The 25,769-nt window shown below is 37.6% G+C and overlaps 7 protein-coding genes across 9 annotated transcripts; 6 read left to right on the top strand and 1 right to left on the bottom strand.

The window, feature by feature from the left end:
• Positions 1–473: 473 nt before the first annotated feature.
• LOC149736785 (synaptic vesicular amine transporter-like) lies at positions 474–3,293 on the top strand. The gene is made up of 9 exons (XM_089877044.1): positions 474–970; positions 1,325–1,630; positions 1,686–1,862; positions 1,934–2,070; positions 2,145–2,301; positions 2,395–2,542; positions 2,627–2,790; positions 2,866–3,002; positions 3,097–3,293. The coding sequence occupies exons 1-9, from the start codon at positions 856–858 to the stop codon at positions 3,172–3,174; spliced, it is 1,419 nt and encodes a 472-aa protein (XP_089733170.1). The 5' UTR covers positions 474–855; the 3' UTR covers positions 3,175–3,293.
• A 1,442-nt stretch (positions 3,294–4,735) lies between these two features.
• LOC149736784 (synaptic vesicular amine transporter-like) lies at positions 4,736–7,657 on the top strand. The gene is made up of 9 exons (XM_089877048.1): positions 4,736–4,867; positions 5,164–5,454; positions 5,505–5,681; positions 5,740–5,876; positions 5,960–6,116; positions 6,196–6,343; positions 6,434–6,597; positions 6,670–6,806; positions 6,886–7,657. Exons 1-9 carry the CDS (start codon positions 4,753–4,755, stop codon positions 6,955–6,957), a joined length of 1,398 nt encoding a protein of 465 aa, XP_089733174.1. The 5' UTR covers positions 4,736–4,752; the 3' UTR covers positions 6,958–7,657.
• A 155-nt stretch (positions 7,658–7,812) lies between these two features.
• Positions 7,813–11,226, top strand: LOC149736783 (N-acetylglucosamine transporter UNC93A-like). The gene is made up of 9 exons (XM_089877040.1): positions 7,813–7,937; positions 7,995–8,099; positions 8,527–8,721; positions 8,788–8,990; positions 9,139–9,360; positions 9,472–9,679; positions 9,732–9,934; positions 10,184–10,418; positions 10,500–11,226. The coding sequence occupies exons 1-9, from the start codon at positions 7,850–7,852 to the stop codon at positions 10,715–10,717; spliced, it is 1,677 nt and encodes a 558-aa protein (XP_089733166.1). The 5' UTR covers positions 7,813–7,849; the 3' UTR covers positions 10,718–11,226.
• Positions 11,227–11,724: 498 nt separating this feature from the next.
• LOC149736782 (synaptic vesicular amine transporter-like) lies at positions 11,725–14,184 on the top strand. The gene is made up of 9 exons (XM_089877045.1): positions 11,725–12,039; positions 12,231–12,530; positions 12,586–12,762; positions 12,825–12,961; positions 13,050–13,206; positions 13,300–13,447; positions 13,518–13,681; positions 13,767–13,903; positions 13,997–14,184. Exons 1-9 carry the CDS (start codon positions 11,925–11,927, stop codon positions 14,072–14,074), a joined length of 1,413 nt encoding a protein of 470 aa, XP_089733171.1. The 5' UTR covers positions 11,725–11,924; the 3' UTR covers positions 14,075–14,184.
• A 548-nt stretch (positions 14,185–14,732) lies between these two features.
• Positions 14,733–18,422, top strand: LOC149736781 (synaptic vesicular amine transporter-like). Of its 2 annotated transcripts, none has more exons than XM_089877046.1 (9): positions 14,733–15,204; positions 15,332–15,643; positions 15,712–15,888; positions 15,956–16,092; positions 16,242–16,398; positions 17,199–17,346; positions 17,468–17,631; positions 18,051–18,187; positions 18,243–18,422. In XM_089877046.1, exons 1-9 carry the CDS (start codon positions 15,090–15,092, stop codon positions 18,300–18,302), a joined length of 1,407 nt encoding a protein of 468 aa, XP_089733172.1. In that variant the 5' UTR covers positions 14,733–15,089; the 3' UTR covers positions 18,303–18,422. The 2 variants fall into 2 exon arrangements, with proteins under 2 accessions (XP_089733172.1, XP_089733173.1); XM_089877047.1 differs by having other exon boundaries at positions 14,735–15,200.
• On the bottom strand, positions 18,389–21,899 carry LOC149736780 (uncharacterized). 2 transcript variants are annotated; one of them, XM_089877023.1, is made up of 14 exons: positions 21,646–21,899; positions 21,160–21,586; positions 20,946–21,099; positions 20,785–20,888; positions 20,394–20,725; positions 20,129–20,251; positions 19,980–20,067; positions 19,869–19,920; positions 19,717–19,803; positions 19,531–19,660; positions 19,171–19,332; positions 19,018–19,109; positions 18,665–18,743; positions 18,389–18,609 (listed from the first exon to the last, which is right to left on the bottom strand). In XM_089877023.1, the coding sequence occupies exons 1-14, from the start codon at positions 21,875–21,877 to the stop codon at positions 18,389–18,391; spliced, it is 2,283 nt and encodes a 760-aa protein (XP_089733149.1). In that variant the 5' UTR covers positions 21,878–21,899. The 2 variants fall into 2 exon arrangements, with proteins under 2 accessions (XP_089733149.1, XP_089733148.1); XM_089877022.1 differs by having other exon boundaries at positions 20,946–21,586.
• A 372-nt stretch (positions 21,900–22,271) lies between these two features.
• LOC149736779 (centrosomal protein of 120 kDa-like) lies at positions 22,272–25,564 on the top strand. Its single transcript, XM_089877016.1, has one exon. The coding sequence runs from the start codon at positions 22,408–22,410 to the stop codon at positions 25,300–25,302; it is 2,895 nt and encodes a 964-aa protein (XP_089733142.1). The 5' UTR covers positions 22,272–22,407; the 3' UTR covers positions 25,303–25,564.
• The last annotated feature ends 205 nt before the right edge of the window (positions 25,565–25,769 follow it).

The raw sequence follows: 25,769 nt of genomic DNA, 5'->3' as shown, positions 1-25,769 counted from the left end.
ATACCGCGCTTCCTTGTATCGCCGTAATTCAAAACGAATATAGTTAGGTGGGGGAAGACGGGACACCTTTGGCAGAGAATATTTAAATATTCTCATCGTGTTTTAAACAATTGACGGCGGTCTACGTGAGTTGAAGAAATACGGTTTTATAATTATTTGATTTTCTTTGTTTACTACCAAATGTGATGAGAAAATAGAATGATAAAAGGTGTTTCGTCTTCTCCAACCCTCCTATATTATTTAAGGTTCATGCAATTTTAAATTATGTTACAGAAAACAATGTCTCTAACTTGTGTCACCAGGAACTCGCATTATAATGAAAAGGAATCTTAGGGAACAACACCAACAAGTCGTGATTTAATAATTAAGCATTCTAGCTGTTTTCCTGAAATGCTATTCCCGGAAATCAGAATGATGTACGACGAAGTGGGGAATGATGAACGACACAAGTTAAGCCAGCCCGAACGTGGCTGCAATCCATACAGAAGCAGAAATATAGTTTCTAAAAGAACGAAAGAATTCGATATCAGTAATGAACTTTGTAACTGCATTTACATTACAAGATTTCTTACGAGAGGGAAATGGACGACAACCAAAATAGTACATAGTACGGTGGGGGAAGATGGGACACCTTTAGCTCATAATAACTAAATATTCTGATCGTGTTTTAAACAATTACTAACGGTCAATAGGAGTCATGGGCATTTAGTTTTATAATTTCTTGAAAGTTCTTTGTTTACTACTAAACGGGGCGAGAAAATAGAGGTTTAAGGTGTCCCATCTTCCCCCACCCTACTACATTGCAAATATAAAATAGTTGACCAACTTAGTATTGTTTTTTTTTAACTGGACTATATGGGTTCTTTAAGTTGCGGTGGTAAGCTTAAAGCATGTCTCGAATCTAAGAAGTTAGTCATAGTAATCGTATATGCCAGCTTAATGGTCGACAACATTTTGCTAACAGCCGTTGGTAAGTTTTGTTACGTAGGTGATTACGTTTTCAAATCAGAAATATATGTTTTTAAGTATGTCACATCTCATTGTAGACCGTAACATATTTGTTGTATGGTCGGTTGTATAAGTTTGTTCCCATAGTGATCATTTAATTGCGGTTAGATGTTTTCATTCTAAAAATTTACACAATTCAGTTAAAGTTTTCTCATGACTATAAAAGAGCGTTGTTAATTGTCAATAAAACGTTATCAAATACTGAATATTTTTGCACGCATTACCCATCTTATCACATACTATGCTATATTAAATTCGATTATAACACTAAGCTCCCATTCATAATGGTATTTAAAGCGAAACGACCTGTTTTCAGTTCCAGTTCTACCAGAGTATTTTTCCCAAATGCACTTTAACTTCACGAGCGGCAAAACGGATACAATGTCAACAGGACCTCAAACGCATCATGTAATTGTAACAAATCACACGAAGACACTGTCGCATCAATGTCCGCATCGTAAAGCAGTGTCAAGCCAACAATCATTTTACATGGGCATTCTACTATCTGCGAAGCCACTCGTACAAGTATTGGCTAACTTTGCTGTTGGACCTATTACCGATAAGATTGGATTCGATGTTCCACTACTTGCCGGTTATATTGTAATGGCAACGTCCGCATTAAGTAAGTTAAATACTCTTGAAAAAGTACAATATATAAAACAAGCAAATTTATTCAGTGTTCGCTTTCGGCAAGTCATTCGTATTTCTGTTGGTAGCGAGGGCCATTCAAGGTATTGGTTCGGCCGCTACAGCGACTGCCGGTCTAAGTTGGGTAGCTGACACATACACAGAAAAAGTTGAACGAGGTTGGGCCATTGGCATGTCGTTTGGTGGTCTCGCGCTTGGTGTATTAGGTATCTAAGTGTTTTAATTATTCTATGTATATAACCTACCGTAGAATAATATGCTATATCTTTATTTCCAGTTGGACCGACGTATGGGAGCTTGATTTACCAATATGTTGGAAAGGAATATGTGTTTATTATCTTAGCCGTAATGGCTCTATTATTAATAGTTATTCGGATTACAACACGAAAAATTAGAATATTTAGAAGGCCATCAGTAAGTGCGTTACTTACCTCCACAATTTATTTTAACTGTAGTTTTATCTACGTGATGTTTTTATATTATTTTAGGATGAAATGGGTTCATCCATTTTTACATTGCTTAAAGATCCCTATATTCTTGTGGTAGCTATTTCGTTAACCGCTGGATCATCTTCCATAACAGCCCTGGAGACGGCGCAACCAACGTGGATGCTTAAAACTATGTGCCCAACCAAGTTGGATTTAGGTAAGAGCTAGGCATATTGATTTTTACTTTCACCGGTTCATATTTTGGGCTTGGTATAGTGACACAAATAACGGGTAACAAATTAATTTTTAGGGCTTTCGTTTCTTCCAATTACTGGCATGTACCTCATTACAACGTACGGTATAGCGTTGATGGGCCACAAAGTGGCAAGGTGGATACTTTGTTTGATTGGGTTCTATTTGCAAGTAGTTGGACTCGTTATTTATCCATTTGTACGCACGTAAGTTACAAGAATAACCTTTAAGTATAAAACAAAATTTCTAACTAGTTTTCGAATCACTAAACAAACGCATGCTTTAAACAGGGTACCCGAAGTAGTAGGACCTGGTTGTTTAATTGGCATTGGCATTGGTTTTGTCGATGGCTTACTTCCGGTGCTGGCTTTTTTGGTCGACACAAGACATAAACCAATATACGGAAGCGTTTGTGCAATTGCTGATATATCATTTTCGTTTTCTTACGCATTAGGTAACGGATGGTTAAACTATCAATGCGGTAAAGGAACTATCTGTATATTGTAATTGATTACCCATATGTTTATAGGGCCTTTAATAGCGGGAGCTGTGATGGCTAAAGTTGGATTTAAGTGGGTGATGTGGGGAATCGGCATTATATTTTTTTTATACGCTCCAATTATTTCCGTGCTAAGTAAAGTGACCGTTAAAGATGAGGAAGCTACGGTAAGATATCCTTGCTTTTAATAAAACAAGAATGTTTTACATTGATACCTCCGCGAATTTGTTCTATTCTGATTTATAATTACGAATGTTACAGCCACTTTTGAAAGAAGTTAAAGAAATAGAGAACATAGCCGGTCGTGGTACAGCAGACACAAATGATAACGACAATTAAAGTTTACAATATTGACATTTAAGCGTGCTAGTATATATCCAAGCATTTTTTATTTGGTGGTTGCGGGGTGAAATTTTTCATGTTGCTATCAAAGTCCACAGAAATCACTGATTACAATCAATAAAATCAATAAAATTTTGTGACCAAAACTATAGGGTTGTGTCTTCACAACTCTATACCGAAACCACGATCGTTATTAATTGTTAAAATAGGGTTTAGAGAAATATAGAATGTTATGTACTAAATGTGCCCAACTTCCCTACAGTAATATAAAAGAAGGCATTATAATCAAATTTGGCTCGCTGTGGCAAAGTGGTTAGCTATCCCAGTGTTTAAAGGGGCATATCAACGAAAAAAAGTGCATTGATAGAGATGCTCAACCGTGACCTAAAAGTACCATCAAATTTTGGACTTGGTATAATGAATGCTTCTTTTTAAGATGAAAATGTAAATTGAACCTAGCTACATACCAGAATATGCTAACTCAGCATTTTTTCAAACCCAATGTACAACACGAACAACTGACTTTTTTATAAAGAAAATGGTACAGCAGGTTGCAGTGAGACTATGTTCAATGTTCATTCAAAAATTAAAACATAATAAAGTTGACGTTTTACAAGTTTTTATATATATATTCTCGAAGAAGATGCATTCGTTATACCCCGACTCTTTGTTTACATGCTCCCATGTTCCCTGTTCCTGGCCTGCTGGTCGCTGATGTGTGTCTCCTGCCGCACACTGCGCGTTTTCATCCTCGTGGCTTTGGGAGTGCAAAATCAATTCTCGTTGCAGCCTATACTGCGTTTTGCAAAAGGCCGTTTTACTGTAAGAGATTCGTTGTATACTTGTATTGATAGACTGAATATTTCTTTCTAGCAGGTGGTATATATAATATTGTGGTATTTAGCGGGCAGTGCATATGAGAGGGTTGTGTCTAGCGGTTAGTGTATAAAAGTTTCGCGATTGGCCGTAAAAGCAGCGCCTCGGACCAAGCTACCTTATATATATGTAACACTATAGTGATTTGCTTTGGTAAGGAATTTAAAACTACGGAAGGTAGTCGGATAAGCTTACTGGTTATTTATAACTCTTGTTTTAATATTTAAGAATGCGGCAGTTTTCTCGAAATGCGATTCCAGGAAGTCGGAAAGCTCCGATGCAGACATATATGCCATTTCTCAAATGGCAGTTGTCAGTTGTCATTTGGCTTTCGGTATAGCCATAGTATACTGAAGTTAGTATACTATCACTTTAGCACACTATGGTATAACGCAGTATTCCAATAATAGATTTAAGCATTCTGTTACTTCTGCTACCAGGCATAGTATAAACAATATATTGTGTCTAACAACTTCATTCCCTGATGAAGTCTTGCCGTATGGCAGACGAAACGTTGGAAATACACTATACGTTTTTATACCAGATGAGCCACTGATATATTGTTTAACAGATTTAAGCTCTGGACCTGCAGGTACAATGTTTTACGTTTTTCTTGCGAACAGGGAAATATAGCAACACAGAAATCTAACCTGAAAATATAAAAACAACAACTTAGTGTCGGGTTGTTCAAGCTTGACTATGGGTTGTTCAATCTGCAGCTTGAAACTCGAGGCATGTCTCGAATCTAAAAAGATGGTCATAGCAATCGTGTATGCAAGCTTAATGGTCGACAATATGTTGCTAACAGCCGTTGGTAAGTTTTTCAATGCCATGACATGCTTAATTGTCATACAGTAGGTTGGGGCAGGGTTGCTGGGGTAGGTCTTTTCTATATACTCTTTATCGTCCCATTTAATAGTGTTACGTAATAATGGAGTATGATCCGAGCGTTGCCTTAACAGCTAATTGCAGAGCCTGCCTGCATGCTGTAAGCTTCACTGTGACTACAAGTTCATAATCACTGTTGCGTTACCACAGGGAATCCCGCATTAAACGCACCACATTTTACAGTGGTAAACAAACGTTATTAAAAACGAAACCTTGTTTTAGTTCCAGTTCTACCAGCGTATTTCTTCCAAACGCAATTCAACTCCACGACTGGCAAAACGGAAACAACGCACCATGTGCTGCGTGTAACAAATTACACGAAGACACTGTCGCATCAATGTCCGCATCGTAAAGGAGTGTCAAGCCAACAATCATTTTACATGGGCATTCTACTATCTGCGAAGCCACTCGTACAAGTATTGGCTAACTTTGCTGTTGGACCTATTACCGATAAGATTGGATTCGATGTTCCACTACTTGTCGGTTATATTGTAATGGCAGCGTCTTCACTAAGTAAGTTAACCACTCTTTAAGAATGTAGTTACACAAGTAATTTCATTCAGTGTTCGCTTTCGGCAAGTCGTTCGCATTTTTGTTGGTGGCGAGGGCTATTCAAGGTATTGGTTCGGCCGCTACAGCGACTGCCGGTCTAAGTTGGGTAGCTGACACATACACAGAAAAGGTTGAACGAGGTTGGGCCATTGGCATGTCGTTTGGTGGTCTCGCGCTTGGTGTATTGAGTAAGTGGTTTTAATTGGATGACAAGTAAGCGGGGAATAATAACATTTCTATTTCCAGTTGGACCGACGTATGGGAGCTTGATTTACCAATATGTTGGAAAGGAATATGTGTTTATTATCTTAGCCGTAATGACTCTATTATTAATAGTTGTTCGGTTGACAACACGAGAAATTAGAATATTTAGAAGGCCATCAGTAAGTGCGTTGCTTCTTTTACTGGAAAACCTGCAAAACTGTTTTAACTATACTGTACCTACGTATAGTTTATATTGTTTTAGAATGAAATGGGCGCATCGATTTTTAAGTTGTTTAAAGATCCTTACATTCTTGTGGTAGCTATTTCCTTGTGCGTCGGAATATCTTCAATAACAGCCCTTGAGGCGGTGCAACCAACGTGGATGCTTAAAACTATGTGCCCAACCAAGTTGGAATTGGGTAGGTGTAAATTATGCTTTGCCTAAACGAATTTAACCTTTAAGTTTTAAAATTACAAAAAGTAACGACTATATTTTAGGGGTTGCTTTTCTTCCAATCAGTGGCATATACTTTATAGTAACATACGGCGTAGCTCTCTGGGGCCACAAAGTGGCGAGATGGATACTTTGTTTGGTTGGATTTTATTTGCAAGTGGTTGGACTCGTTATTTACCCATTTGCACGCACGTAAGTTAACGGAAATGGGCTACCATTTAGTAAAACAAAATTCTAACATTTTAATAAAATATTGAGTGACCTTTTGCCTGTTTTATACAGGGTACCCGAAGTGATAGGACCTGGTATTTTAATTGGCATCGGCATTAGTTTTACCGATAGCTTGCTTCCAGTGTTAGCGTTTCTGGTCGACACAAGGCACAAACCAGTATATGGAAGCGTTTATGCAATTGCTGATATAGCATTTTCACTTTCTTATGTAATAGGTAACAGCTCTTTTATAGAACAACTCGTGCATTAAAAGGAATAAGCTGTATAAAGTAGTTGATTCCTTACAGGTCCTTTAATAGCGGGAGCTGTGATGGCTAAAGTTGGATTTAAGTGGGCGATGTGGGGAATCGGTTTTATATTTTTTTCATACGCCCCAATTATTTCCGTGCTAAGTAAAGTGAACGTTAAAGACGAAGAAGAGACGGTAAGATATGTTTCAGGTTTTACATATGTTAACACCTGCACGTACTTTGGTTAATTGTATATAATTAAAAATGTTACAGCCTCTTTTGAAAGAAGATGGAAAGAACATGGTCGAAGACGGTACAACAAACACAAATAATACCACCAATTAAAGTGTATAATATTTACATTTTAGTGTGATAGAATACTATATCCAAGTGTTTTTGTTCATACAGTAGTTTGGGGTAAGATGTTCTGTGTTTTTATTCGCTTATTACAATTTTAACATAACTATATATAACCCACGACTCTAGAGGTCGTTGTTAATTGATAAAAACATGATTAGGATGTATAGAATAACATGAGCTAACTGGGCCCATCTTACCCCGGTACTAAAAGTCATTTTACCCATATACGCGGTAGAGTTTTTCTAAGAAAATGGCATTGTTGCATATAAAGAATATTGATGTTTATTTGTAAAACAGAGGCCGCCTAATTAATAAAAACGCAAAAACAATTGCAGCGCGATAAAAGTAGAACACACCCTACTGCAGCGTGCAGGAGCCTATATTTTTCGCACGCAGCAAAAACTTATGTAAATTATTAAATTGGCCAGGAGGGTCTTTCACCTGCAGAGTTGTTAGCAAATATATTAGTACAGGGTTAGTACTTAACCATAAAGTGATTTTTTTTTGTTTCTTGTTTATAGAACCCTTATTATCGGGGACACAAACACCTTAGTTATAAGTTTAAATCGGGGGGTGTCAAAGGTGAATGTCAAAGATTAAGAAAATTCAGTATTGTATACATGGAACCATCTGGCCTGTAATAGTTTGTTGTGATTATGATTTTTTTGAGTCGAAGAAGAGAAATGCTTTTATAATGCATTCCCGATACCAACGCTTCATTTGTTGTGAAATCCTAGTCACTGCTTGTAGAAAGAATTCCCTTCAGAAAGGTATTGAAAAGTATTCGCCTATCAGGCGGCGTTAGAACCAAATATTTATATGACCTTTTTAGTTTAAAAGTTTATAGGTCAAGCACCAGTGTTCACTAAAGGCTCGTATGTTTATTATCACTTTGTCAGCAAGAGATTTAAAAATAGGAGGTAAAGCAATGGATGAAAGCAGTGTCATGAATTGCGATGCAGCAGGTAATCCAGTTGGTTGAAAGTGTTAACTAGTTATTTTGAATTTCATTTTTCCTACAGTGTCCGAAAATTCTGACTGTAAGCCAGAGATCAGCGAAGAATCAATGTCTCGTTACCTGTACATACTTGGGTTAACGGCAATGTTTATTTACGGTTCGTACAGCGGTAAGTCCCACGTTCATGCAACGTAGATTATTACTTTTTTAAAATAATTTTTACTTCACCTTATCAGTTTAACTTTTCCTCTAAAAAAGTAGGGTAAAGGAAGACGGGGCACCTTTTTATTCTATTTTCTCGCCCTATGGCCTATTTGGTAGTAAACAAAGGACAATCAAAATTAAAAAAAAACGATAAGGATATTACGTGTTAAAGGTGTCCCATCTTGCCCCAACCTACTATATTTAACTTCGCTAAGTATGTTTGTTCTCGCATCCTCTGTTTAAAACCTCGACAATGTACATCGTCATTTTATTGTGGATAACACGCGTTTCTTCATATTGTATTAATCCAAGAGACGAATATTAGGGCTTATTTATTAGTAATTAATAAATTTATTAATAAATTAATAACTAATCACAAAACTCACGAACAGGCGTGATTGGGTTAGAAAGCAGTATCAACATAGAAGGCGGCCTCGGCACCACCAGCGTTATGATCGTTTTCATCGTCTCTTCGTTTTCCTGCATTTTTCTTTTGCCTATCGTCATTGATTTCCTGGGACCAAAGTTCGCTATTATACTTGGTGAACTTGGATTTGTTGCTTACATTGCATCCAACTTTTACCCAAGTACGAAAACTGTTCAGTTAATTTAAGAGAAACATCTATGATATTTGTATTGTGTTTTTTCATCAGGTTGGTACACCCTCATTCCTGCGGCAGTGGTACACGGTATCACAGAAAGTGGCATGTGGGCCGGTGGGTCATGTTATGTTACTTTCCTTGCGAAGAAGCAATGGGAAAAAGAAACGCGACGCAACGAAGACAGTGGCCGATCGCAAAAAGCTTTGATTTATCGATACTTTGGAATTTATTACAGCATGCTTTTTTGTGGGGAAGTAAGTTTTTGAGTGCATTATTTAGCGTTTCAGAGAAACACTTTACTTTAATTCCTTGTTAAACGTAGAAGGTGTCAGCGGACCCACTTACACAACATCCTCCAGATATTCCTTTGTAAAGAAAGTTTTTGCAAGGTTTTATTTTTAGCTATTAGGAAGTGGAATAGACGCCGCAGTTTTGCTCGGGTTGCAAAACCAAGGTGTTAAACCATCCAATGGCAGTGCCATCAATGCAAGTTTCGTTGTATCATCAACGCAATATTCTAAATCAGCCGCCATCTCTAACGATGCTACGATGCCATGGATTGTACCAAATGCAACTCTTGAAATAAAGAACCCTTTGGCGTTTTGTGGGTCGCAAGATTGCCAGGTATATGTTTAGTATGAATAAGGATTTGTTTGAGAAGCTTGTCGCATGCATGTTTCGAAGCAGTGTACAAAGAAGGTAGCAATTAATGGTTGATTCCATATTTCATTACAGGCGGACTATATCTACGACTTCAGCGAGGACGACTTGGAGAAATTCCATCCAAGTAAAACGAGCATTTACTTTCTGCTCTCCTTATTCACGATCTGCGCATTGCTTTTTATTTGTTTACAGGCCATATTTCTCCCAGAGGCGTCAGTTAAAGAGGACCAAACGCGAGGCGAATCGATTCTTCCGACAACAACGTCTTCGATAAAAAAGGGTAAGTTGATTGTTTTGTTTGTTTACTATAAATAAATTTTGCGTTTACTTAGAAAACAGCGCAACACAATCACCAACGAAGACCAATCGGGTTTTAACAAAAGTGAAAGTGGAGTTAAAGGGCACGTTTCGACACGTGATATCGCCATTACATCTGTTTATTGCACCTTATATTTTCTACAATGGATTGTACTATGCTTACGAAATAACCGAATATACAAGAGCGTTTGTATCTTGTTCCATTGGTGTCGAAAAGGTGAGAATGAGCCAATATTTACATATTTCTCCTATATATATTATTTCTTAAATTAAGACTTGTAAGATCAACCAATTCATAAGTTGTGCTGTTGACTGTTGTGGTTCATATTGTAAAAACAGGTTTGCTTCTAGCACTAGTCAGTTCACTTCTAGCACAAACTGTTCCAATATTCTGACCGAAATACGCATTTTAAAGTCTATATCACAAGTTGCTAAATTATGACTTTTTAAAAATTGTCTACTTTAGCTGGGATTGGCAACTGGGGTTCTTGGAGCTTTTACCATATTCGGAACAACTTTTGGGGGTCACGTTCTATATCGACTTGGAAGAACGAAATATGCAATAGTGGTTACGTGTTGGCACTTTGGTACCTTCTTATGTAGTAACTTTTGGCAACCCCACCCCAACAACACATGGATCATATACTTGCTTGGTGCTTTCCTTGGATTTGGACAAGGAATTCTGAACAATATGCTTAAAGGTAAAGATTTATAAATACGTTTAATAAAGATAGACTATAAGCATTCGGTTGTTATAAGGTAATAATTTCGTTTCATATTAGGTTTGACGGCACACTATTTTCAAGGCACTGAGGTCGTCGCTTTTAGTGTTAAAAACTGCATCACGAATCTAGGAATTGTAGCTGGCACAGCGTGGAGCACGAGTCTATGCGTGTATGTGAAGATTTACGTTGTTATTGGGTTTCTTCTGTTTTCATTAGTATGCTTTTTTATAGCCGAAAGATTGTTCCAAAAGCAAAAGAAAACAATCTGTATGTAAACAATACCTAATGGCGTGGTAACAAAAAAGGAACAACATAATAATTAATGGTAAAGGCTACCTAATTAAAATGCCCTTTTCTAAACGATAAGCTCTTGTGTTTTTTTTTCGAAAGTGCATAAGTCATATAGAGACATAATAAGGCTATATATGCATGACTTACAACCTGGGTATATTATACTAGTATACTTCATCAGACGTGAACACTGAATAGTACGTTCGACTATTTTGTCTTGCTTGAATGTTTGTCACTCTACTGGCGGGTAAGTATGTCGAAATAAAAGTTACGACAGTGTCTAACTGTATTGTATTGTATCCGCGCTGTAAGTGCGAAAGAGGCAAACGTTTGCCTTTGGGAACAGCTATATAGCAACCATTCAGCCTGCTGAATCAGTGTAGTACAAAGGCTACACGGGACGGCATGCCGGCAATCGTGAACTTTAGTCAAGTTATTCGCTTAATCGTTCGCTTAAAATAATATTTTTAAATACACTTGTTAATCAAAATTAGCAATGATTTTAAACTGTCCCACCTAGCCTGTGTGTTTTTGATTTTGTAAAATGTTACCTGTTGTGCGGATCGCTTAATAACTCCTCGTGTGTTTTATTATACTTTATTAAATTGTTGTCAATTAATAAAGGAATGATGGTACTAATTCGTGGTATTACCCAAAAACCGTCATCTAATTTGATTTTGGAAATATTTGGCAATATGTGCTTAAGTGTCCCATCTTCCCCCATTAGTACCACATGACACAGGCACAACCACTGTTAACTTCCCTTGAATAATTTTAATTGCTTCCATTTTTTTCAAGATACACAAATTCATATTTTTAACTTGGTAAATGTAAAAAAATTATAGCTACAAACTCGAATTATAATTTACGAAATGCTATAAAAACTATAGGTCAGAAAATCATCGTTTAATGATTGGGCGTGCCAGCTGTTTGGTGAACTCTAAGATTGTTTCCGGGAAGACAGAATTGAACCACAGCCGCCCTAGAGTTGCAGCAACATACAAAAAAGCAGAAAGGAAATTACAGTTTCAGGATAGCGTAGACCGTAGGATTTGGATATTGGATTCAATTGTTTTAAAATAGAACCGCAACTGCACGTACAGTGAATTTTTGTTTACAAACAGAAACAGAGAAAGACCAACAGTAGTAATTAATAGCAATCATTCAAGAGTTTATACAACTTAGTACTCTATGGGTTATTCAAGCTGCAGTGAAAATATCGAGGCATGTCACAAATCTAAGACGACAGTCATAGCGATCGTATATGTAAGCCTACTGATCGACAGTATGTTGCTTACAGCCGTTGGTAAGTTTTGTTAAAGCCTGATGTCTAAGTTTTGAAACCAGGAATTCGTCGTATCTCTAAAAACGGTTGTATAGTTTGGAAATATTGGTCAATATTTGTTTGGGGACCCGTCTAACCATATTCCACTACGCTATCTTTAAAAACGATCACACATTTATATCTACATTTAAAGCAAAACAATCTTGTTTTAGTTCCAGTTCTACCAGAGTATTTCTCCGAAATGCACTTAAACTTCACGACTGGCAAAACGGAAACAATACTAACAGGATCTCAAACGCATCAAGTAACAAACCACACGAAGACACTATCGCATCAATGTCCGCATCGTAAAGCAGTGTCAAGCCAACAATCACTTTACATGGGCATTCTATTATCCGCAAAACCACTCGTACAAGTGTTGACTAACTTTGCTGTTGGACCTATCACTGAAAAGATTGGTTTTGATGTTCCACTACTTGCTGGTTATATTATAATGGCAACGTCCTCATTGAGTAAGTTAACCACTTTTTGAAAAACACAATATATAACACAGGCAATTTCATTCAGTGTTCGCTTTCGGCAAGTCGTTCGCATTTTTGTTGGTGGCGAGGGCTATTCAAGGTATTGGTTCAGCCGCTATAGCGACTGCCGGTCTAAGTTGGGTAGCAGACACTTACACAGAAAAGGTTGAACGAGGTTGGGCCATTGGCATGTCGTTTGGTGGTTTCGCGCTTGGTGTATTAAGTACGTGATTTATAACTGTTTCATAACAACTAAGCGTGGAGTAATGCTCATTCTATTTTTAGTTGGACCGACGTATGGGAGTTTGATTTATGAGTATGTTGGAAAAGAATATGTGTTTATTATCATAGCCGTAATGGCTCTATTATTAATAGTTGCTCAGCTGACAATAAGAGGAATTAAAATATCTAAGAGAGAACCAGTAAGTGTGTACCATTTTTACTATTTTCACACATAAACCAAGCCTGCACTCTTTGTAATTCTTATACTTAACCTATATAGTGTTTTAGGGTGAAATGGGCGCATCGATTTTTACATTGCTAAAAGATCCTTATATACTCGTAATAGCCATTTCACTGAGCGCCGGAACATCTGCAATTTCAGTTATAGAAACGGGGCAACCAACGTGGATGCTCAAAACTATGTGCCCAACCAAGTGGGAATTGGGTAGGTTGCAAAACATATTTGGCTTACAGCCTTACACCAACTTCTCGTTTCAGTTTTAAAATAAAGAAAATAACGGGTTGACTCACATTTTAGGGGTTGCATTTCTTCCAATCAGTGGTATGTACCTTATAACAACGTACTGTGTAGCTCTCTGGGGCCATAAAGTGGCAAGGTGGATACTTTGTTTGGTTGGATTCTATTTGCAAGTGACTGGAGCCGTTATTTATCCATTTGCACGCACGTAAGCAACTGGTTGTACCTTAATATTAACATAATTTTATATAAATGTCCAACTTATGTTTTACTCACAGGGTACCCGAAGTGATAGGACCTGGTTGTTTAATTAGCATTGGCATTGGTTTAATCGATGGCTTACTTCCAGTGCTGGCGTTTCTAGTCGACACAAGGCACAAATCAGTATACGGAAGCGTTTATGCAATTGCTGATATGTCACTTTCGCTTTGTTTAACATTAGGTGGCCATTCTTTATACAAAATTTATCTATGCACATGAAGTATAGGGATTATTTGTATGTAGTAAATGACTCCCTACGTTTACAGGTCCTTTAATATCGGGAGCTGTGATGGCTAAATTTGGATTTAGATGGGTGATGTGGGGAGTCGGTATAGTCTTATTTTTATACGCACCAGTTACTTCCTTACTAAAGAAAGTCAACGTCAAAGACGAAGAAATTACGGTAAAATACATTCGATTTTATTTAAAAATGGATTTCCGTACGTTGCAGTTACGTATTTCGTCTATCCATGATTTATAGTTACGAATTTTACAGCCACTTTTAACGAAACATGAAGATACAGAGAACACGGTCGAAGAAAGTTCAACAAACAAAAGTAATAACACCAATTAGAGTGCACAATATTAACATTCATGCGCGCTGAAGTATGTACTTAAAGCTTTTTCTAAGCCATTTTAATATTTTGTCGATACGAAAAAATATAGTCGCGTATAAAGAGTCTATATTATTGTTTAGTTCTGCCAACCAAAGCTGCTGTATTGGCAAACAAAGGTAAAGACGAAAGAAACAGATTTTACAACAAGACTATAAACGCTCGAAAACAGCCACGGTTTATTGCAGGGCTTTAATACGTCTACTGTCGCGTACACGATAAAAACATATACAGTCAAACGAGCCAATAACAACAAACAATAATAAAAAAAACGATTGCACCACTATGCTTCGGCAAAAAAAATTTAAGTTATGATGTATGCAACACCTTTCGTCTGTAATACTTTATATTTATGAATATTTATCCGCGTATGATAACCTAAGAAACGTCAAAGAACGGAATCAAATATAGGAACGCAACAAACAAAGGTAATAAAAAACGAAGGAACTTAAAATATTGACCTTGCTAGTTCAAAGCCTACCTAGGATCTACTAGCCCACCACATTTTGTACCATATCATATATTCTAAGGAAGCGGAGAGCAAGAAAAATATGTCGTAAGACGTAAATAATTAACGTATATATAGGGTGGTAATTGAAAAACATCAATTGAGTAAAATAATAACTAAAATTGTTGGACAAAAGGCGGTCATTTTAGTCCATATAAGTTTATACGTTCGCGTATTGAAAAAATAGAAATAAAGAGTAAATAGGCGCAATCTAACCTATTTCGACCCATGCCGCTTGTACATACAAATCAAACGCTCATTGATAATATTTTAGCGATCGATGCAAACGCGATTTATACACACCCTGTCTCCTCGCTTTACAGCTGCGTTTGACGTAAATGGAAATCATGGCAAAGAACCGACGTAGAATAACACCAGGATGTAAACATGGATTTTCAGTATAATTTTAACGGGGTGCTGTTCGTCGAGAATTTTAGACAGTCATTGATACAACATAGTATTGCGATATGACATGTACGAGTTGCATCGAGAAATTAAAGGAATTTACAGAGTCAAAGGTCTTCGCGGTTGTCATTGTTTACGCTAGTTTGATGGTCGATAATATGCTTTTGACTGCAGTGGGTAAGTAAGAGGTGTGGCTAAAATGCTTGTAAGAATGGTTTGTACCAATCGTGTTGTTTTGGGCAATCTATTTTGTAATAATCTTATCTGTAACAAAAAAATAAATTCCTTTTTTTTGGGTTTTTAGTACCAATTTTACCGGAGTACTTCTATAAACGCCACGTCCATGAGGTAGAGGCAGCTATGAAAGAAACGTTAACAACTTCTAAAACAACGTTTCCAACGACAACTCAAGTATTTCTGAATTATACAACTCCATGCAGTCATCTACCCGAAGAAAAATATCTTGCGAAAGAACCTATCTATATTGGAATACTATTTGCTTCTAAACCAATTGTTCAAACAGTGACCAATTTAGCCGTCGGTCCGATTACAGACCGAATTGGTTTTGATGTACCAATGCTTGTTGGGTACTTGATAATGGCTTCATCTGCGCTACGTACGTCAAACTTTGACAATTTAGTTAACAACACCTCGTAAACTGTCCCTAACTATACATATTTTCAGTCTTTGCATTCGGCCAGGAGTACGGAGTGCTTTTATTGGCAAGAGCTATTCAAGGTGTGGGATCAGCTTGTGCTGCGACTGCAGGAATGGCCTGGTTGGCAGACCGCTATTCTGATAACACCGAGAGGGGACGAGCCATTGGTATTGCACTGGGTGGCTTAGCTTTGGGTGTCTTAAGTAAGCAGTAATTTATAAACTTTAATAATCGCAACTTACGCTTTACTTGCTCTATGTTGCATCTCAGCTGGTCCTACTTTTGCTAGCATTATCTACCAGCTCGCCGGTAAAGAATGGGTTTTCATAATACTCGCCATACTGTCTTTGATTCTGGTGGCGCTGCAACTTACAACTCGAAAAATGAAAGTATTTCGAAAACCTTTAGTAAGTATGACTAGCGATAGACCAGTGTTATACATCCTACATGCAAACTCTTAATCTGCAAATAAGACACTCATTTATAAATGTTGTAAATAATACCATCACATTTTTAATGATACTTTAACGTGTTGCTCGAACTACTTTCATACCAGGAAGAAAGCGGCACGCCGATATATACACTATTGAAAGACCCATACATCTTAGTTGTGGCAATCAGCATTGCCGTTGGAAATTCAGTCATTGGGATAGTAGAGGCCGGGCAGCCAATCTGGATGATTAAAACTATGTGCCCAACCAAATGGGAATTAGGTATGAGTCTGCGTATTTAAATGCAGCGTACGTGCCAACTTTATACTAAAACTTATATTGCTAACTGCTGCGCCAATATGGGCTAATGTAATATCGTCATATCTGTATTAATAGAAACTAAAATCGACCCCGTATTCCACGGAACACACATGTGTCGCTCACAATTATATGTCACGATAAATATGCAGGATTAACGCAGATATAAAAGCAACATCATTTAAAGAAGTCCGAAACGCAAAAGAACATGCAAAATAGTTTAAAAAATGACGTGCTGTGATTGTGACATAACAAAGAAAGCATAAAAACAACCTTCGTAGCCTATACTTTATCGGGGATTGACGTATAATAGTATAAATAAATCGCGAGCAATGTAGACTTCACAGAAAACAAGGAAAATTCTTATTGTGTGTTACCGATTTTACTTTTATTAAAGTACACTGAAACGCCATACATAGGCACGGCAATGTACAAAACACTGTACATGCGGCAATGTATACAGGAGCGCAAAAGATTGATGTTGCACTCTGAAATACTCAATATTTCAATAATAATACCATCTCAACTTGGCTGCACAATCTGAACTGTACTACTCTTAAACAACATCACCGAACACACACATAAGCATAGAACTGTCCAAAAACAGTTGAAGTAAATTAATCCGATAATCAAACTTGCCGGAAGAAAAAGGCACAACCTTCAGACGCCCCCGCGCGTACGTTGGCGCGTACTAATAATTGAGGAATGTAAACGCCACAACAGTAGCTTGTGACTTTGTGTAAGTCACTTATATGTTTTTACAGGAGTGGCTTTTCTACCGATAAGTATCTCATACTTAATAACAATTAATTTGGTCGCACAATTTGGACATAAGGTTGCTCGATGGATATTCTGTCTTGCTGGATTTTACTGCTGCACCATCGGTGCCATCGCCTACCCATTTGTTCGCATGTGAGTAACACAATTTCAGAACCTTGAATTTATAAACAAATCATCTCTGCTAAAACATTTAAAAGTTTATTGGGAATAAAAGGTAGTATATGGGATATAAATGCGAAGACAATATTGTCAGAGTTCCGGAAATAATTGGACCTGGTATTGTTCTGGGAACTGGTGTTGGTTTTGTCGATTCTCTTTTACCTGTAATGGCTTTTCTGGTTGACACAAGGCACAAACCGGTATATGGAAGTGTGTATGCGATCGCTGATATTTCATTCTGCATGGCTTTTATATTAGGTAAGCTAACCGTGTGTTTAACCATTGAAGTCACGTTTGTTTTATGCACACTATCTTTAGAAAAGTAACGTTGTGTTAACCAGATGTAATATTATACTTATATAATATAGTAGGGCCGTGCCCGATCGTGTTTTAAACAATTAACAACGGTCTGTGAGAGTCGTGAGGATATAGTTTATAAATCTTTGAATGTTCTTTGTTTACTACTAAACGGGACGAGAAAATAGAGTTAAAAGATGTCCCATCTTCCTCCACCCTACTGTATATATATATTTGTTCAGATATACCTTCTGATGCCCAAAAAAGTTTTTTTTACTGCTACCTTCTGTCTTTTCGGTTGTCATAATATTCTAGCCTTTGTTACAACCGAAGGGGCCAAATAACTTGTGTGTCGTTTATTATGCCGCTTATACTTACAGGGCCTCTGATATCGGGCGGTGTTATTACACTCGGGGGGTTTAAATGGCTAATGTGGGGCATGGCTATTGTACTGTTTGCGTATGCACCAGTGGTGTGCCTTTTACGCAAAGTTCTGTTTAAGGACGAAGAGACGATGGTAAGATGAAATTACATGTGTTTAATTAGTGTTTTAATTTACCTTTTGTTTTCAGCCAATTCTCTACCGAGCGGAAGAAACACGTGCCGAGGAAAGCGACTCTGTCTTTCAATAATAAAGCAGTATTTCGTCTGTTTTTAACTTCACAATGCTTTGGCAGCATGCACTTCGCATTAGATAAATACAGACATGAATGTTAGCTTATTTATACACACAATAAAAAAAATAAACTGTATTTTGTATTTCACTAAGTGCTTTCAAGTTTAATCTTTTCTTTTTAATCTTGAGTGTATTCAAATCCAACAGCGGCATAACAGAAGGTCTACCATGCGCACACTGAAAGGGAAAATCGCATTTGGACAGCGCCGTAAGTAGCTCAGTACACTGTTCCAGTGCGAGTGGGTCACCGAATCGTATTGCGCCTTTGGAAAAAAACGTATAGTGACATGTGTATCAACTGCCCACATCAATACTCACCATGACATGCCTTGGAACATAATAGTTGAAATAATACAGGGGACATGCTGTCGCTAACCCCACGGTTTACATACAATGCCTGTAAAGTGATATATAATATTACGTATGGGCTAATCTATTATATATAGTAGCGTGGGGGAAGATGGGACATCTGTAGCACATAATATCCAAATATCGTGATCGTATTTTAAACAGTTAACAGCGGTTTATGAGAGTCGTGGACTCGTGGGGATATGGTTTTATAATGCTTTAAATGTGCTTTGTTTACTACGATGGGAGGAGAAAATAGAATGAAAAGGTGTCCCATCTTCCCCCACCCTACTATGTATGTAACAAAAACAGTCATTTCTCACTTGTGTTCTCTCTTCAATCAAATTCTCAACCGTCTCTTTTAAAGTGCCAGAAGTGGTAAGCAGAGAAGGAATGCTGTTAACCGTTACTAGATCTGAAATGTAAACGAAAATCGTTTATGTTACTGGCATGTTTCACGATTATTATATTCAGACCATCTTCTGTATTCAAATCGGAGTCAAATCGCAGTCCGCACTTGTAGAAGACTTCTGGGTGGTTACGTACAGCTGCTGTTTGCGTTTTGGTCAGAATAATCTCAACTTTTCTTTCAAGTTTAGATGTCTTCAGATTTATTCGCTTGCTTGATTCATAGGCATCTTATAAAATAAGGGAAATTGATATTTAACTGCTACTTAAGTGGCTTTGGTATATACCATACGTTACTTAAATAGACATGCGCGCTCGTTTCTCTTTACTTGGTCGTAAATTTGGTCTCATTTGTAATGGGAAGCAATTTACTTTTGATTTCAGCAATAAAATTATATGTTTCTTATAACAACGACATTACGAGTTACCGGAGATAAAAGATTCCAAACGAACTCTTTCATGGGCAGCGTGTTGATCAACCAGTAGTAGCATACCACGTGAATCAGTGGTGCAGCCAACAGAACATGCAATAAACTTGTTCCCAATTTGACCAATTACCTGGTTTTAAAGTAAAGGTAATTGTAATTACGAGGTTCAATACAGTAAACTAATACCTTCAATTTCGTTAAGACCTCTTTTGACAACTTTACTTCTGTGTAAATACCTTGAAAAAATGTTGGGTGCGCTGTTGTGTTCTGTTGCTGCATTAAATGGAAAGTATAGTATAATTTGTTCCAAGTTAATTTTGTTTTAATAATTTTTCTACCTGTGGTCGAAATACGGTAACGTTATCGACTCGAACACTTGGCATTGGCTTTCTATATTTAAAATGTATATACATTAGATTTGAACTGCTGCAGGGTTTTTGGAAACTTACTTAACTGTTTTTTGTGTAGATTGCAACAAGTTTGCTGATAACCGAGGCGTTTTTGAAATGGGAACCAGTACTTTGTTCAGGCCAATACCTAAAAAAATGTTTCGAACTTACTTATATGTTGTTAGGAGTACACAGCAGTACATTTTTACCACGTTTGTTCAAGTTGATTTCTGTCGACCGAGCTAAGGTTGGCTTAGTTAGTGATGAGCACCCAGTTTTAGTGTTGAAAAATACCGTACGTCCAAGGTTTTGACTGAACATGGTAACCCAGTCTATGAGAGGGATATAGCATATAATGGATGTTATCGTATTAAAAGCGTGATTAAAGTATAGATAACCAAACAAGGCGTGGACATTTACAGAGGCACTTCGTTGGAAAACTTGTAGTCAAAATAGTCTTATATTGTAACAAACCTTTCGGCAATTCGGTGTGTTTATTTGGATCTTGCTCGGTAAATGGACAATTTTGAGTCGTATTTCCATTTGGCGACGTTGATTTTGCATTCGTGAAGTCACATGGTCGTGTTGTACCGACGGCACGACCCATCACACACACGAGATCTGTAGCTGTGTTTATATCCATTGATTCGCTTTTAAAGTTAGCGGGAGTTTCAACGCTGATCCAAGGAACGTTTTTCGCTTTACAAAAAAGTTTTCGAACCGCTGACAAAATAAAATCCCAGTTTCGGAACTCAACCATGGTTTTGCCAGGTGCAAGTGAAATGTCATACCATTTATAGGGGCATCTATAAAAAATAGAAATGTGTAAAAACAAAAAGAATAAAAAGTATTACTTTCTTTATACTTCAGGTAAATGACGTAGGCAGGTGATGAGATAATTTCTTTGACATCAGAATCGTCACGTTGGCTCTGGTGTGTCAATTCGGACAATAGTTTGTGAATTTTGGTCTAAATATTAACACGTTTTCAATATATTTTTTCCGATACAAAAAAATGATTTCCGACCTTTAGCACTAACCGCCTGTTAACATAAACGTATTGCATGGATTTGTTGCGATGACCAGTCTTACTTAAGTAAGCATCAATATGCAGTTTCCCATTAGTAGTTGAAATGGTTTGAAAGTTTTGACTTGCAACTGAATCATGAATAGTGTTCAACCTAAACGAAACGTTGTTAGCAAGATGATTTCGTCCGTTACACAAACATTTCAATGAAGACCTGATAAGCGGATCAGTGGTTCGGCTAAGTCTCAAAGTATGCGCCGATTCTAACACATTTAACGTGAATGTAACCTCCAGATTTGAAAGAGCTAAATTGCAGACAGTTTTGCAAATTTGTTCAGCTTCAATATCATCGTCCATGTATTTGCGTCTGACAGGCATGTTGGAGAAAAGACCGCTTACTGTCACAGTTGATCCTTGTTGCTGCTTAGTGGCAACGTGGGTTTGAATATCGCTATGCTTCGTACCAAACGAAGATATAGTTTTCGAATAAGGTGAACCGTCTCCTTCCATGCAAGTGATAATGCTGACGTTCGAGGAGAGCTCCGCCATGCTCGCTAACGCCTCGCCACGGTAGCCGTAATGAGCCAGATTAAATTGGAAATTTTCACTGTCCGGGCATTTGCTGGTTGCGTACCTACGAGCTTGTCATCAAAAAAGTGAGTGTTACATTTTAAAAGTGATAAAATACCAGCTAACTTACCTGATTTGAACAGATTATATTTGCTAAAGCCACAGCCATTGTCGGTCACTTGAACATAGTACTTTTTCAGGTCAACGAAAATGCCGATAGTTTTTGCATTGGCATCGATACTGTTGGCAATCAATTCCTCCACGCATTGTGAAACCGAAGTTATGGCTACTCCGCTCCTCAGCTGCGATTGTACTGTGGCAGGATGGTGATGTAAGTTTGACGCTGTGGACGCGCCTTGCATGTTTTTATTTCAGCTGGAATCTGGAAATAACGGAGACTAAAAGTCATTTAAGCTTAGTGGAAAATAAAGAAACATTTTTTAAATGCTGGGTTTGTGATCAAACAATGCTTAATACCATCGAAATAGCATACTGTGAAATTTTGATTATATGTTTATCGGTTTATAATGCTTGTAATCAATTTTATAACAGAAAAGTTTCTATATTTGAAATGACAGATTTTTAAAGCTTTTAAAACCTATAATTCATTTTCGTTAATGTTTAAAACAGAATGTTGCTTAAAATTTTTGTTAGCTGTTAGGGGAGTGTTTCGTCATGGACGAGCGGTTACGAGGAAACCGTTCGATTTTATTTTCGCGCTTCAAAATAAAAGAGATTTGCTGTTGATAAGGTAGATGGTGTTTACGTCTATACGCTTTAATTATATTTCTATTTTTAGGTGCAGAGTTTTAACTTGCTGATTTGTGTATGCAGATGTTTATTTGCTAAGAGTGCATTTAAATTCTATACGCTTAAGTATTTTTACTAAACAATGCAAAAGGAAGGCTATCTCGTTGTTGTTTCGGTGCTAGAAGGACGTAACTTTCCCAGTCGTCCAAAGCACAACATAGTAATCGAATGCAAGTTTGATGGTGAACTTCTAGCTACAGACCCTGTCAGCCACTCTGACTCGCCGAGCTTCACAACCGAACTGGCATGGGAAATGGATAAGAAATCACTGCACCAGCATAGAATGCATAGAACACCTATCAAGCTGCAGTGCTTTGCCATTGATCTTGCTACTGATACAAGAGAAAACGTTGGCTACATTGTACTGGATCTCAGAGGGGCACAATTAAAGGCACAAGCTGAAAAATGGTACACGCTGCTAAACACTAAGTACTCTCGGCCAAAACCCTCTGTTAAAATATCAATGATACTGGAGGCTGATGAACCAAAACAAGCTCCATTTAAAGCACAGGAAGCACCTGCGCGCACTGTACCAATTAATGTTGTGGATAACGTGACTCCGGTTTTGGATGAGGAAGAAGGCTGCTTTCAAATTGGACATAGAGGTCCACAATCTGTAATCTACGTTCTCTCAGTAACCCTTGGATCTGCTTTTAATCTGGAGCAGTTAATTCCTGGTAATAAACAGTTACCAGGGATTAATCCTGGTTACTTTTTTTACTACTCACTGTTTGACAGTGATATAACCAATGATGTGTTTCACAATATATTTTCACCTGAAATCACACCAGAGCGGGCATCAATAAGAATTCGTTCAACCATTGACCACATTAAGGCTTATTTCAGCAAAAATTCTGCACTACAAGTTCACTTATGCTGTGTTGATCAGCTCCTTGGTTCCACCTCAGTTTCATTTGCAAGTTTCTTAAGTAACAAGAACTTATCCATGCTGGGTTCCTCACCAATTGTTATTGATGGAGTCTTTCCATTAAGTCCGCCAGATAAATCATTGGAACCAAACGTTGTACAGCCTAGAGTTAGCGTGAATGTCTGTTTAAGGCGTGAAGATGTTCCAATGAACCAGGAACCGCGTCCTGCTCCCAGTGACACAATTTTGGAAACACCAAGAAAAGAAAAGTCCCCAGAAGCTGCTCCCAATGATGAACCAGTTAAGGATCAGAACACGGTTGCTGTAGAACCTGATATCGGTGGTAACGCAGCATCCACAGCACAAGTTGACACTGATGATGATGCTGCAAGCATTCATTCCGAACGATCGCATCAAAGCACTGCTGCTAAAGATCCACAATCCACTCCTCCACCCCCACAGATGCTTACAGTTGAAGACAACAGCTTGGCTACAACAGAAACACATACAGACATTCCGGGTCCAACCCAACATTTTCGGTTTTCACTTGATATCAAAACCATCTCTGTTTTAGCTTTGCCACATGCTTGTAATGTGTTCGTAAAATATTCATATCCATTCTTCGGCAGTTTTGCACCTGTAATGACTGGACCTGTCCAAGTTTTCAAGAATTCAGATGTTATAGTTCCTCGCTCATTATGTGTGTTTGACTTTGCTTGTACACATAAGCTGCTCACTGGAACATTTCGAAGTTTACCTATCACACTTGAATTATGGCACCGAGATAAGGAGACTGATGATGTTTTGCTTGGAACAGCCATCTTAACCTTGAGTGAGCTTCTTACTACAGAAAAGGTTAAAATTCAAATCAATCAGAATGGAAACAAAGTGCAAGGAATTCGACAAACTCGAAGAGGAGCTATTCCTGTTCTAACCAACACCAAAAAGCGAATTGCTGATCTCAACCTTATTGCAACATTGGAGGATCTTGGTCAAGTGCTAGACCAGAATATCATTCGCCCACAACAGAAGCAGTCTTCCCAGGCCTCTGATCAACAAAATATTCCGAAACCAAACCTAAAGGAGAAACCTGAGCCTGAAAATCCAAGAGAAAGCAACGAGTACAAAGCCGCAATCCAACTTGAATTATGGAAATCACAGGAACAGGAAAAATTTATGAAGAGAATGAATGAGTTGGAAACCCAGCAAATAAAAGTACTCACGGAAGAGTTTAAAAAGCGGGATAAAGAAAGAGAAATGCTCATTGCCAAACGTATAGCTGAATATCAACAGTTAGAAAACCGACTTTCGCAAACCAATGCAAACTTAGAAAAGCGGGAAATGCAAGTTGCAGCGACTGAGCAAGAACTTTCTCACATTCGCGTTGATATGGAACGAGAAAAAGAACGAGTCGTAACGGAGGCAAAGGAAGCAACAAAGAGGATGAAGGACGACTGTATTCATCAGGTGCAACTAGAGAGGGAGAGGAGGAATGTTGCTGAAGAACAAAACAAGAAACTTCTTAAACAAATTAACGACATAGAGCAGAAGTATACGGAGTTGATGGCACAGTTTCATGAATACAAAAACCAGTTAAGTTCCCGCCCTGAAGTAAGAGTGGAAGCTGAACTTAACCTTGTTCGAATGGAGAAAGCCGAAGTTGATCGAAAACTAGAGTCTATTACCAAGTCAAAACTCCACTACAAGCAACAGTGGGGTAGAGCATTGAAAGAGCTGGCTATGATGAAAAAGAGAGAACAGGAGCATGCAATGGCTAACCTTAAGCAACAACAGCAGGAATTAGAAGCACTAAGGCTACAATATCTTGCAGCGGATGAAAAGAAAGAAATGCAAAACGATCAACAAAAAATAAACGAAATTCAAAAGGAACTTCAACTACTTAAGAACGACTCTGGTATAAAAGCATCCATTGCAATTGAACCTGATCAAAAACTGTTGAAATGCGAGGAGATTAACGAGCGTGTTTCGCGATTGATAGAAGAAAGAGACACATTATTACGCACAGGCGTCTATAATCGTAGTGACCGCATTATTAGTGAGCTTGATCGACAAATTAAAGAAGAAATGCAAAAACAACCAAAACAATAACGTGTGTACCTGTTTAATGATTGTTTAACTTAGTATGATTGAGAATGGCATTTCTTAACCGTAATCTACAATTCGTTGCTTGTAATAACGTTTACTTTTTCTATGATGATAATGTGCATGTTTTAAGTATCTATTATTATAGTCTTTGTTAGTTCGTTTGTGATGTTACGCATTTTAGGCTAACCCTCTTTTGTTATATTTTTGTGTTTTATATTTGTTCCACACTGTGGTCATGTATAAATAAAATATTCACCATACTATATATACACCAACGAGTCCATATATAACGGAATAATATAAATTAGACAGGTTGTAGTCAACATATTAAAAAAAAAACGAGCATTTCCCACAAAATAAACAAGCGTTTTGTTTAGTGCTGCAGAGACTGTCACTGAAAGGTATTGACGTTCCAAATATAGATTACAACATAGTTTCAGTATATTAACGCAGTGTATTTCAATATGCTT

This window comes from Ciona robusta, chromosome 4, assembly GCF_009617815.1.
Source record: "Ciona robusta chromosome 4, ASM961781v2".
In the NCBI taxonomy this organism is placed as follows: Eukaryota; Metazoa; Chordata; class Ascidiacea; order Phlebobranchia; family Cionidae; genus Ciona; species Ciona robusta.
Note: the sequence above shows the minus strand (reverse complement) of the source record. Positions and strands in the feature narration are given on the sequence as shown.

Bases quoted from the DNA above. Each gene is read 5' to 3' on its own strand.
- LOC149736785 (XM_089877044.1), top strand. From the start codon at position 856: ATGGGTTCTTTAAGTTGCGGTGGTAAGCTTAAAGCATGTCTCGAATCT. The intron at 1,631-1,685 runs GTAAGTTAAATA...AAATTTATTCAG, and splicing joins AATGGCAACGTCCGCATTAA to TGTTCGCTTTCGGCAAGTCA. The intron at 2,071-2,144 runs GTAAGTGCGTTA...ATATTATTTTAG, and splicing joins GAATATTTAGAAGGCCATCA to GATGAAATGGGTTCATCCAT.
- LOC149736782 (XM_089877045.1), top strand. From the start codon at position 11,925: ATGGGTTATTCAAGCTGCAGTGAAAATATCGAGGCATGTCACAAATCT. The intron at 12,040-12,230 runs GTAAGTTTTGTT...ATCTTGTTTTAG, and splicing joins TATGTTGCTTACAGCCGTTG to TTCCAGTTCTACCAGAGTAT. The intron at 13,682-13,766 runs GTGGCCATTCTT...CTACGTTTACAG, and splicing joins TTCGCTTTGTTTAACATTAG to GTCCTTTAATATCGGGAGCT.
- LOC149736784 (XM_089877048.1), top strand. From the start codon at position 4,753: ATGGGTTGTTCAATCTGCAGCTTGAAACTCGAGGCATGTCTCGAATCT. The intron at 4,868-5,163 runs GTAAGTTTTTCA...ACCTTGTTTTAG, and splicing joins TATGTTGCTAACAGCCGTTG to TTCCAGTTCTACCAGCGTAT. The intron at 6,598-6,669 runs GTAACAGCTCTT...GATTCCTTACAG, and splicing joins TTCACTTTCTTATGTAATAG to GTCCTTTAATAGCGGGAGCT.
- LOC149736783 (XM_089877040.1), top strand. From the start codon at position 7,850: ATGTTTATTATCACTTTGTCAGCAAGAGATTTAAAAATAGGAGGTAAA. The intron at 7,938-7,994 runs GTAATCCAGTTG...TTTTTCCTACAG, and splicing joins CATGAATTGCGATGCAGCAG to TGTCCGAAAATTCTGACTGT. The intron at 10,419-10,499 runs GTAAAGATTTAT...GTTTCATATTAG, and splicing joins TCTGAACAATATGCTTAAAG to GTTTGACGGCACACTATTTT.
- LOC149736781 (XM_089877046.1), top strand. From the start codon at position 15,090: ATGACATGTACGAGTTGCATCGAGAAATTAAAGGAATTTACAGAGTCA. The intron at 15,205-15,331 runs GTAAGTAAGAGG...TTGGGTTTTTAG, and splicing joins TATGCTTTTGACTGCAGTGG to TACCAATTTTACCGGAGTAC. The intron at 16,399-17,198 runs GTATGAGTCTGC...ATGTTTTTACAG, and splicing joins CCCAACCAAATGGGAATTAG to GAGTGGCTTTTCTACCGATA.
- LOC149736779 (XM_089877016.1), top strand. From the start codon at position 22,408: ATGCAAAAGGAAGGCTATCTCGTTGTTGTTTCGGTGCTAGAAGGACGT.
- LOC149736780 (XM_089877022.1), bottom strand. From the start codon at position 21,877: ATGCAAGGCGCGTCCACAGCGTCAAACTTACATCACCATCCTGCCACA. The intron at 19,804-19,868 runs GTAGAAAAATTA...CATTTAATGCAG, and splicing joins TTACCGTATTTCGACCACAG to CAACAGAACACAACAGCGCA. The intron at 19,333-19,530 runs GTAACTCGTAAT...TTATTTTATAAG, and splicing joins TTTGGAATCTTTTATCTCCG to ATGCCTATGAATCAAGCAAG.